The sequence below is a fragment of the Lactuca serriola genome, chromosome 6 (assembly GCF_051521515.1).
Source record: "Lactuca serriola cultivar US96UC23 chromosome 6, Lser_US96UC23_V15, whole genome shotgun sequence".
NCBI lineage: Eukaryota > Viridiplantae > Streptophyta > Magnoliopsida > Asterales > Asteraceae > Lactuca > Lactuca serriola.
The window spans coordinates 46,703,109-46,716,047 of NC_136413.1; the positions used below are offsets into that span (position 1 = coordinate 46,703,109).

The 12,939-nt window shown below is 33.5% G+C and overlaps 1 protein-coding gene across 1 annotated transcript; it reads left to right on the top strand.

Moving 5' to 3' along the window:
* Nucleotides 1–10,141: 10,141 nt before the first annotated feature.
* On the top strand, nt 10,142–11,945 carry LOC145058343 (protein VAPYRIN-like). The gene has a single exon (XM_079006263.1). It carries the CDS (start codon nt 10,289–10,291, stop codon nt 11,840–11,842), a length of 1,554 nt encoding a protein of 517 aa, XP_078862389.1. The 5' UTR covers nt 10,142–10,288; the 3' UTR covers nt 11,843–11,945.
* The last annotated feature ends 994 nt before the right edge of the window (nt 11,946–12,939 follow it).

The following is a 12,939-nucleotide window of genomic DNA, read 5'->3' on the forward strand; positions in this document are numbered from 1 at the left end:
ACCCGAACTTTTCCAAAAATAGAAGCTCCTCAGCTCCCAGCGACCGATGCCAAGTGTACCTAAATCGCGCACTCACGGCATCGACTAGTGTTAGGCTAGGCTATATGTGCGTGTGTGGGGGCTTCACCAGGTCATTTGATCCACTAAATCCTTTGAAGACTTATAAACAGAAAAGATTTATAAACCTACACAAGGTTTCTTTCCTCACCAATGTGGGATAAAAGAAAATAACCAACTTGCTATTATACCTTCATAATTTCCAACATCATCAATCAACACCACCACTACCATCTCCAACCACCATCATCACCAATCACCATCAACATCATACTGAAAGAGTTGAACTTAAAATCAAAACCAAACTTAAATTCATCACCTAAAATCAAAACCAAACTAAAACCTCAATATAGATTGCAATTCAAGGAACAAAACTAATAGAAAATATGAGTTTGATATGGATTATATTGCAATAAGGATTGACATGTTTATGTATTCAATGGAAGTTGATTTTCACTCAACAACTAATCACATCTTACAAAAATAGATTCCTAAAACTAAAAATGCTCTTTGATTTCTAGAATTGACAACCTCATAAATCTTCATATGAATCCATATTAGCTCAACTACTATCATCATCATTTTTTCGAACGACGGAAATTTATTAAAAAAAGCTAGCAAGTAACTAGACAACCAAAGAGAACATCAACAAACAAAAGAGAACATCATCATTTATTTACTTTCCATCGGACCTAGTACCATAGGCAATGTACCAGCAATGCATATTCATAGATATGGAGATGCAGACAGATCTTGTAACGGAGGGTTAAAAATATTATAAAAATATATCAAAATTCATGTTTTCTTAATTTTTTATAAATAGAGTATAATATTGATGTATTATTTATACATATTCAAATATTAAAATAAATGGAGTAGGGAGAGTGAAAGATGTCTATTTCCTACTGGTAAAGAGAATGAAGGAAAATTGATGTGACGATAAGGTGGTTAATGAGGGAGAACCAACGACATAGCCTAAACGATCGGAAATGTATAAATGAAATAATCCGCACACAATTTCATTACCAACATACATTTTTTTGGGTAACTTTGAAGAGAAATCAAATATCCTCTTACATTTTCTTCTTACTTCTTTTTCTATTCAATAGTTCAAAACAAGTGTCAAAATAAAAAAGAAATATTAAAAAAGAAAATTAGTGGTATTTACATGTCATAATCTTATACGAGCACTAAAATAAATAAAAAGAAAAGGTAGCTCAACTTTAAAATATAAATAAAAGAAATAATACATAAAGAACCATAAGTATTTGTAAGATGCCTATGTGGAGATATGTGAAATAACATTTTTGCATAACTTTTGAAATACAGATTAACTTTAGTTGAGCCTTTTAATTTGCAAAAAGCGCCCCTTAAATTTCTTTTGCATTTAAGAACTTTAAGTTTATGTTTCAGTCTTATTGTATCACAATGATCTATATCGAATTTGGTATAAAAGCACTAAATGAAAAGTTGTATAGCCTCTTTTATTGTTTTTATAGTTGTCCCATTTTTTTTTATACTTTTACATATTCAATTTTAAAAATAAAGAGAAATACAAGTGGCTCCAAAAGTGTGAATGCAATGACACGGTCCACACAACCACAAAGAAAGATACTATAGATTTCGTCTTGTTTGGTCTACAATGATATGTAAATGGAACATATGTCTAAAATCCCACATGACATAGCCTTCCAAAATTGGTTGCTACATGTGTGTCTTTACCTACTTGGCCAGAGTGTACATAAGGTGATCTCATTGGGGGTACCTCATTTCTTTGCTTATTTAAAACACTACTTGTATCATGTGCCATTTTGTATGTTATATTGAAAATATTATGTATTTTATATCACATTGAATATATTATTTATCATGTCATCTTCAAATGATCGTAATTCACGACGCTTCAAATAATCGACCACTAAGCTTCATGTTTGACCTTTGGTGTTAGAATGGGCTTATGTCAATTTCCCACGAGTGATGGTATTTACCTCTTCTAAATGTCGACCAAAATGAGATATAGTTACCTAAAACAATACGTTTTTATGTAATCTTTAGATTCCTTCTAAGTTTTTCCTCTTGTTATGTATCTTTTCCTATTTCTTGTTTGCTAATAGAAATAGTCATCTCCATGTTTATTATTTCTGCTAAAAAAATATAAAAGAAAAAGTCTTAATTGTATTTAGCATATTCGTGATTGGCCGTTCCCTTCATTTCATTTTTTATTCAAAAACAATGAATCTTGCTCTTTTTTTTTCTTTTTTTTAATCTAAGATTTATCATAACCGTTGGACTGATGTGAGAAGGTAGGTAGATTCTAGATGTACCGATCAAGAATTTTGCATGTGTGGATCTTACAGGGATATCCCCTCTCGTGGGTCTGAGGGCTGGGGGTTTCACAGCGGGGCATGCTGTTTTAAAAGCAGCCACAAGCAAAGTCACCAAACATGATAGATCATGCATGGAAAATCAACACGTGTTCATACCATTTTTATTTGATACGTTTGGTTTCCTCGCACCGGATGCGGTAGAGCTTCTTAAAAGAGTACAACGAACCATGCATATTAATGTTATATCCCCTAGATCTTCAGATGTAGTCTTTAAAAGAATTAGCTTTACCATTCAAAAGGTTTAACGGCACAGTTTGTTGCCCGTTTGTCATCTCATTCATTGTACGATAACAATTGAACTTTTAGTTTAATTTAATGAAATTAAATTCAAATATATATATATATATATATATATATATATATATATATATATATATATATATATATATATATATATATATATATATATATTAAATTGCAGTATTGCACTGCTGTTTCATACGTTGGGCAACATGAGCAATTGTTTTGGACCAATTTTTCTAATAGGCTTAAAAAATTACGGCCTTATATAGGAGCAACCAAATAGAAAATATTTTTTTCCCACGTTTTCAAAACCCAAAATACATCAAGTATATGTTCAACTGTGAATGAATAAAGAAATCATCGGAAGCCTAAAATAAATAAATAAAAGAAGAAACGACATCAAAATCAAAATGAGGACCTATGACACTATACAAAAAATTGTGAAATACATCATTTGAACGACCTATGTCAATCCGTCTCAAGGCCCCTACAACAATATAGAAGAAAGTGATGGTGGAACGACTACTAATACTAGATTCCAACAAATATAAATAATTTGTTTTTGTTAATAAATGATGCCCTCAAAATTCATTTAGATTTTTTACATCTCCATTTTGAATTAATAGATTATTTGGCGTTTAATTATTCGATAAGGTTTAATTATTTAGACAATGCAAAGTGGAGTTTAATTTTACTTTTTTTTCCTATCTTAAAGCTTAAAGACTAGGTTTTTAATTTATGAATGGTTTATGTTCAAGAATAAGACATATAATACATTCGCGATATGCATTATTTATAGCTCGGAGCTTATCTAATAAGACTACATTTTTCCAATTGCAATATGCTTTTGTCATGATTCAAAACAAATAACTTCCATGCTTATCAATCCGTTCTTATGAATTGGTTTATCAAATTAAAATATTGGAAATGTGTGGTGAGCGTACATGCTTGAAGTGATATGACTGGATTTGAGGTTCTTCAAAAATCCGAAATTTTGTTTGAACTTATTTAGTCCATTTAAGATGGTGTAAAATAAAACTGTTGTCTGCGGTGAACTTACTCTAAAGTTGATATTTAATACAAAATATACTTAAAACCCTTGCGGTGAACTTACTCTAAAGTTGATATTTAATACAAAATATACTTAAAACCCTTGGCAACAGGTTTTCCCTTATACCTTTCAAACTCTTGCCATTAACCTTATACTTCATCTTGTAAACCAAATTGTAACCGATAGGTTTTCAAACATTTAGCAAGTCAGTCACAACCTGTAATGTTCCAAATTTCATACCAAAATTTTCCTTTTAAAAGCATAAGTAAAACAACTATTTTTGTAAAAGATAAAAATACCAATAGTTTCTTATCACAAAAACCAAGGCATAAAACAATGTATCAGGATCAGCATAAAATTAGTTGAAGACTAAAATCATAAATGATCATCGATGTATATGCAGTACAGTCACTATGGGCCCTTTCATCGATCGGAGGAACAACCTGAAAAGTATTTAACAAAAGTTTAGTGAGATCCCCAAAATACCATATACATCACTATAATAACTATGCACTTCACAATGGGCTAGTGGGCTTTCGCAGTCATCCCTCGGACCTATAGGCTCACAACACAACACTAGTAATGTCATCATCCAAACGAACATGTAGACTCAAGGCACAACATTGATATTGGCATCATTAAATCGCGCCTATAGACTCACAACGCGACACTGATATCGGTATCATCCCAAACATAGCATGTAAGCATACAAGCAACAAGAAATCCACACAAGTCTAGCATACAACCATGTCATAATATCATACAGGATCCTACATATAGTAGATCCAATATAAGTAATATAGTGAGAACATTCGCTTAAATTAGAAGAGTTGAATCACACACTCTGTTAAAATGTTGTCGTGGACGTCTTAAACAAATAATAATATCGTTGCTTGGTTGCACTAATTGGTAACACAGGGAAACATGGTTGAATCCACAAGGACAAAACATAATGGTCAACGCCTCTTTGTGTAAGCCATATACTAGTCTAATACAAAAAATAATGAAATAATAAAAGAAGATTTTTGATTACTAATTAAAACTAGAAATTGTAGTGAAATAGAAAATAATAAGAAAATGCAAATTCATTTCTACTACAATTTTCCTAATTACACAATTAACACATACCTTGTTATTTAGGATGCGTTGTATCTAAGCTAGTACTGAAAATACTAACAAGCTCTAGTAAGTTCTCTTTTACCTAATTAATTAACCGAAACAGGCTCTTCAGTTAATCCTAACTTTTTACTAACCTAATTAAACAAGATTTTAATCAAGTCAGAAAAGCAGCATTATGATATGTGTAAAATTCTCAATAATATTCAACACTTCTCACAAGCTCGGAAGCATAAAAATATGAAATTTCAGTTTATAAAAGAGTTAAATCTCAACACGGAACCGATCTATTACTTGTTACTTATTACCAGTTTATCAAAACAATTACAAATTTCAACAACAGATTAACTACAATGATTTAATCCTAAATAAGCAATCAATGTAAAAAAGAACTAAAAGTCAAACATTCGTTAGGTGCAAAACTGAAATAACTAGATAGAATCACACAAAATCTAGGATTTAGTCGGACATGGCCAAAATCAGATCTAGAACAATAAAAAGAGAAATCAAACAACTAATTCTTACTAAACTAAATGAAAAAGTCAATCCATAGTCTTCAAATCTTCAGAAATTGATGAAAACAGATAAAATTGCCCCAAAAATTGTGTCTGATCGTCTGGGAATGACTAGGGTTTAATCTGATAACATGAGGGAGTATTTATACGCAAGTCGGTAGATCAGGCGCAAGTTTCGGAAAAACACGACATGAGCCGCGACGCGTACTTCTGAAGGTGCGCCACGTCTTCCAGAAAAAAAAAATTCCAGATTTCTCGTTTAATGAAGTACGTTGCTATTTTGGACATATTTCTCAAAAACACAATCGTGCTTTTTGAAAAAAAAAAAAAAAAAAAAACACGATCGTGTAAGTCCTTCAAATTACCAAAAATCTATTTTTGGCTTGGAAAAGTTGTGAAGATGAAACACAATAAAAAACACGATGGCGGAGGGAAAAAAAGGTTTCGAACTCGAATTCTTCAGATTCAGCAAATTAAGCACGGGTTCGGCTTCCTCGGGTATTTTATCTCCATAGCTTCAAATATGCATCCAAGTTGCTTCCAAACAAATCCTTCACTCGAAATATTTGAAAATAACATAAAAACATGAGTAATACGGGAATACTGACAAAATACATTAGCTAAGCATTATTTAAATTGATGCATACGAAAAAAAAAAACATAAAATATGATGCAAACACTAATAAAAACTACTATAAAAGATACATAAGATGACATTTAACACACTCTCACGCACATCCTTAAGAAATTATCTAACATGTACTTTCTAAATTCAAACAGAGGTAAAACCTCAGTCTAAAGATCAAAACCAACCAAGTTTGACCATATTCAAACTAGTCAAAACTCAACAGTCAATGGTCAACTAATCAAATTCAATGGCCATGCACACAACACCAAGACTAGGCACGTCGTGCTCCACAAAACGACAAAATAGTCATGAAAACATCTCGAAGGCACGTGTACTCTTACGGAAGCACACCGTGCTTCTTGGCTTAACATCCTTTTCTTATTAAGTCCTTAATCCCTTTAGACGGAGGTTCAAAACTTCATATCTGAATCCCTTTAGACGGAGGTTCAAAACTTCATATCTTAATCTCATTCAAAACTCTAAACCTAATCAATAAGGACCAAAACTCATGTATGTCACAAGGAAAGAACATGCAATCAAAATTTTCAATCATCCAAATGTTCAGCAGCCAAATAAGTCATCCCTAAAGAATTGGAGTTCTCCAAACTCTAAGAACACCAAGTAAGGGACCAAAATGTGCCAAAAACTCACAAAAATAGATTTAAAAGAAAAAGCATCAATTTTGGATCTTTACGATCACAATGTTCCAGAAATGGGACGAAGAAGCTGGATCTAGGCTATAGCAATACTTCATTGCACCAAAAGTGATATCTTTCTTCTTCCAACTTCACAAAAACAAGAAAAAAGCTTAAGACTCTCTATAGAGGATAGGGTTTGGTAAACAAAACGTTTCTGGAAGTTGAGGCTGTCAAATGAGGCAAGCCCTTGTGATTCAATCCTTTAAATATGGCCCCAAGGCCCAAAATCAGGGTTTCATTAAAAACCAAGGATGCGACGTGCCTACCATGAGACATGTCGCACCCCAAACGTGCTACACCTTCTAAGTGACGCCGCACGCCTCTGCTAAAACCCTTTTCTTCCAAAACTCAAAATCAAATACTTAAGCAATAGTATAGATATCAGTAATCGGGTGTTACACAACAGAAGTTCTATTATTATTTCTTCGTTTCATCATTCTTGACCACTACTAGGATTTAATCTAAATATGCTTCATAATAGGAACTAAGTTCTCTGAATTTATACAATTTTTCACTCATGAATTATGAAACAAATTAGAATAATTTACAACCACTTCGACACCATACATATATTTTCCTTCTAAAATGAAAACATTGAACTTCTAAGGAGCCTACACTCTCTATTATACTTCCTTGGAGAAAAATTATTAAAAGTAGTAGGATCGGAGAGCACATGTCACCTATCTCCAATTAGGTGATTAGGAAACCGAGTTTTAATAAGGAATTGTGCTAAGGTATCAGATACATTATTGTCTATAGAGAAAGATTTATGTTTTAATTTGTTATCATTTTTTAAATTAAAGTTATTGGCATAGCCAACCAGTTTATTAAATCTCAATATTGCATTCCCTTTCATATTATAATGTTTACTAGTAATATTCAAATTTTGATTCTTACATATATATTTCTAGGTTTATTTACTTTACTAATAAGTGTAGAGCGTTGGCCCTTATCAAAATTAAAGATGGGTATACTACACGTGTCAGACTCTTCAAGAGATACCATATATAAATAGAACTTTTATGAGGGAAAGGTTTCCCTCAAGAGAGATGATAGACAAGGAGGCCATTATTTGTTCATTGTAATAGACATAAGATTTTGAGGCATCACAAACACACTTAGTGAGATTAGTTAAAGTATCAAAGGTTTTCCACAAGGAATTAAATTTGTTATAGTAATCTGAAAAACTAAGGTTACTTTGAGTCGAAGAGTTTAGTTTATATAAAGGTTTAAGACCATTGGGCCATGAAACTTCTCATAAGTTTCTTTTAGTTCTTGCCAAGAAACAAGAAAACTTTCAACGTAATCTCGGGAGATATAAAGTTCATCACTAACATACGCTAATAACCAACTTATGACCACGACATCAACAACAACCCACTATTTATCTTTAGTTTCATTATATTTTCTTAACAAATATTTACAAATAGAGCTAACTTTATTTCTATCTATAAGATCATAAAAATAAATGTACTCTATACTTTGTAGTTGTCAATACTAGTCAGTCTCAACCCAATAATGGATAAAGTTCCAATGTCACATAGGTAGAATTAAAGAATGTAAGTGACTTCTTTGGAACCAACGACACCAAAACTAGAGTTAGAGAGGTTGAAGACTTAGGACCTTTTTTAACCATACTGAAGATATATCACACGATCAATCAACAATAACATTTTTGATAATATGAATTCACACCTGTCGGCCTAGTTGATCAAAGTCAACATATAGGCTGAGAAAAGTCTAGATAGGCACATAACATACACAAAAAATAAACATGTATACACAATAGAACTAAAATATCCCAAACTATACGTATAACATGTGATATGCTTTTTAACAAAAGTAGTATCATATTTGATCCCCCCCCCTATATGTCAATAATGTACTCATTAGTAGTTTTATCAACTCCTGCTACAAAGAGGAGTAGGATAAAAGACTTACAAAGTACCTCAAACAATCACATACACTACAATATTAGCAAAAAAAGGAATAAAGACTTACATATGCAAGCTTAAGCAACCCATAACTAAGCGAACATATTGTAAGAATCAATTCCAATATCTTCATCAAAGAATAACATACCCTAGGTTTGGGTAGACGACTTGAAACCAACATAATATCATGTCAACCAACATACCCTAGGCTTATAATCTTGTATGTATCAATATGGGATAAATTGTATAGCTTCGGTATTCCAGCTATTTCCCATCTTCAACACTCGACAATATTTCCAACATTAGCCTATCCATCAACTTTTATCCACACTCAGAGGTCATATCATACACCAAAACATGTCTTGTACGAACCATATTAAGTTAGGAAACAATATCAACAAATATTTTGTTTTTATTGATAAGATTAAACTATAAAGACATATTTTAACACATTGTATTAACAAAACTAAACTAAGTATAAGTGAATCAACGAGTTTTGTTTTAATCACATTTTGGGTTATTTAGTTTGTTCAACTAGGTAAACCTAATAAAATTTCAATTCTAGAATCTAATTTTTCCTTGAATATAAGGTATGTAAACCCAAATGCACATCAACCATGTATTAGGTTAGTGTTAAAAAAACATCTTTAATGAGAAATTTTGTAATAAATAAATAAATAAATAAAAGTCGACACCAATTTTTACAATTTGTAGGATGTTTTAACATTAGACAACTCCCAATGTAAATTTCACATCAAAAAACTAAAACGTAAAAATATTAATCTATTTGCTTATTTAGATCATTCAGTTTAACTGAAAAACTGAAATATTGTAAACATTAACCAATGTCGAACCAAATAAGATATCTTTCTTTAGTCGATTTACCTGAAACTGAAAAAGCAATGCTAATTAAAGAAGCCTCGTCCCATTTAGATAGGTTCTCTCTTTTCATTTTTTAGTGACTTTTACTCCATTCTCATTGGACTGAGAGCATCCATAATGGAGAGTTTAATGGAAGAGTTGAATGAGGTGTCATGCATATTTGTCATTCAATAGATACAACACCACCATTATGAAATGCCACCTTAGCATTCAATGAATTTGGAGTTCAATGACCATTGAATTCTTTAATGGAAAAAAGGAAAGTCTTTAAATCTTTAAATAAATATTTTTTAATATGTTCCATTGAACTTGTAGAGTTTAATGCATTATGAGATAAAAATGAATAAAATTGTATGGAATAGTGAATAATGATGTGACACTCCATTAAACTCTATAAAGTTCAATGCATTGCGGATGCCCTATCAGTAATTTTAGTGTTACTTGCTCGAGGTTAACTCAAAATATATTTTAATAAATTTTATGCATTTGAACTTATGTCAAATAAGTTGACATACGATCCCGTACAAATTGAGTGTCTTGAAGTTATACAACTTTGGACGCCAAATAGAACAAGTCAACATTGTTCCTCACACCAAGATATGACGTCGCATCGTAACAGCCGGCACTCTTTCAACTCTCCCTTGTACTTATACAACAGTCCAACGATTTTCTTCAACTTCCAACTCCATTTTACCTAACCGGTTTCTCTTTTCATAAAAAAAAGACCCATCGGAGAAGAAGACTCAGGTGAGGCTTCTCGAAGGAGAAAACCAGATCATGGACAGATTAATAACTTTGGAGCCATCCAATGTGGTTGTAATACGTGTCGAACAAAACCAAAAGTGTACCGGTAAGCTCACTTTAAGAAACGTCATGTACACCATGCCAGTGGCCTTCCGCCTGCAACCGGTGAATAAGCTCCGGTACACCGTCCGTCCACAGTCTGGAATCATATATCCCTTGACAACTGTCACTCTAGAGATCATATATGATCTCCCACCAAATTCCACACTCCCGGAATCATACCCTTACTGTGGTGATCCGTTCTTCTTGCACAGTGTGGTGGTTCCCGGTGCCGGAGTTAAGAACAGTTCTACCGATTCAGTCCCTAGTGACTGGTTTACTACAAAAAAGAAGCAAGTGTTCGTCGATAGTGGAGTCAAGATCATGTTTGTCGGATCAATGGTGATTGCCAAACTCATCACCAACGGATCTATAGATGAAATAAGAGACGTGTTAGAAAAGAGTGATCCATCTTGGAAAACGGTAGATTCTGTTGACTCCGAAGGTCAGACTTTACTTCATTTAGCAATCTCTCAACATCGAGCCGACCTGGTTCAAGTCCTGCTCGAGTTCGAGCCGGATATAATGGCTCGAGCTCAGTCAGGATCAACCCCACTTGAAGCTGCGGTAACCTCAGGTGAAGGTTTGATTGTGGAGCTCTTGTTGGCGCATAGAGCAGTCACAGAGCGGGTTGAGCCATCTGCATATGGCCCGATCCATCTAGCAGCTGGATCTGGTCATGTCGACATTCTGAAGCTCCTTTTATCAAAAAGTGTTAATGTCGATGAGCTGACGAAAGACGGGAATACCGCTTTGCACATGGCGGTGGAGGGGCGGAGACGAGACTGTGCACGGTTGTTGTTGACTAGCGGTGCAGAGACTAATATTTGTAATGGTAATGGAGACGAGACTCCGTTGCATATAGCTGCAGCTCTTGGAGATGATAACATGGTGAAGCTTTTATTACAAAAAGGAGCTAATAAGAATATTATAAATAGATTTAAGAAAACAGCGTATGATGTTGCTAATGAGCATGGACATACACGGCTGTTTTCTGTACTCGGGTTAGGTGATACCTTGTGTATGGCTGCAACGAAAGGTGATATTAGAACCGTTAATAAGCTTCTTAAAGGTGGAGTCCCCATTAATGGTGAAGATCAGAATGGATGGACGGTTTTACACCGGGCGTCGTTTATGGGAAGGACTGATGTGGTTAGGGTTTTGATTAAAAATGGCGTTGATATTGATGCGAGAGATGAATATGGGTATACTGCTTTACACTGTGCTGTGGAATCTGGGCATGTTGATGTGCTTGAGTTGTTAGTGAAAAGAGGTGCTGATGTGGAAGCAAGAACGAATAAGGGTTTCACGGCGATGGAAATTGCAGAGTCTCTGAATTACGCCGGAATCACAAGAGTTCTCGCCGATGGAAATAAAACCGGTGGTAAATCTGGAGTAGGAATGAGCCCGATGAAGAAGAGGAGTACTCAGGCACGAGTGATTCGTGGTAGCTTTGATCGATCTGCTTCACCATTGACTGTGATATAAATGATGATGAATGATTGATTTTTTTTTCTTTTTTCTCACAAACAAAAAACTCATGAACTGTTCATTCTTGTATTGATACCAAAACACTTATTGTTGTATTATGAAGCCCTAAATTAACCATTTTTTCCCTTGTCTCACTGTGTTGTGATTCGTGCATTTAATTGGGTACTTTTGGGTAGGGATGAACATTATAACCGTCGGAACCGGAACCAGACCGGAACCGAATCGGAACCGGTAATAAGGTACGGTTACCAGTTCTTCATTTTTATGAAAACCAGCCCCAGTTCTAAAAACCGGAACCGGTTTAACATTTTTTCCGTTTTTTAAAATGCGTATAACTTACTTATATGAAGTCGGAATTATTTGACTTTTTTTCCAACATGTAATTTGGAGTTTGTAATTCATTTTTGACTATACAAACATATGTTTTGCTTAGATATTGAATCGGATACATGCCCTGAAAGAAAGAATATCGATGCAGTGTTTTTTCTATTTCAGCATTTTCTTTTGTTTTTTTGAATCTGTCCCATTTTTTTAAATGAGTATAACTCATTCATATGACGTCGGAATTACTTAATTTTTTTTCCAGCATGTAATTTGGTGTTTGTAGTTCATTTTAGACTATAAAAGCACTTAATTTGGTTAGATATTGAATCAGTTATAGACCCCGGAAGACAGCATATCAATACTGCATATTTTTTGTTTCAGCATTTTTTTGGAATCTGTCCAGCTTTTAAAATGAGCATAACTCACTCATATAAAATCGGAATTACTTGATTCTTTTTTCATCGTGTAATTTAGTGTTTGTACTTCAATATAGAATGTAAAAGTCTTAATTTTGTTAAGTATTGAATCATTTACAAGCCCCGAAAGATAGCATATCATCTATAATATTTCAACCGGTTCTAATTTGAAAAATAACTGAAAAACTGGGACCGGAGCCGAAACCGACGGTCCGGTTCCCGGTTCTTATAATATAAGAAAACCTGTTCTGATTCTAAAGTTCATCCTTACTTTTGGGTGAATGGTCTAGATTAGTGTGGTTAGTTGGTAGTGTTGAAGTTTTTCTAAGTTGGGTAGTAATTGATGTTGACCAA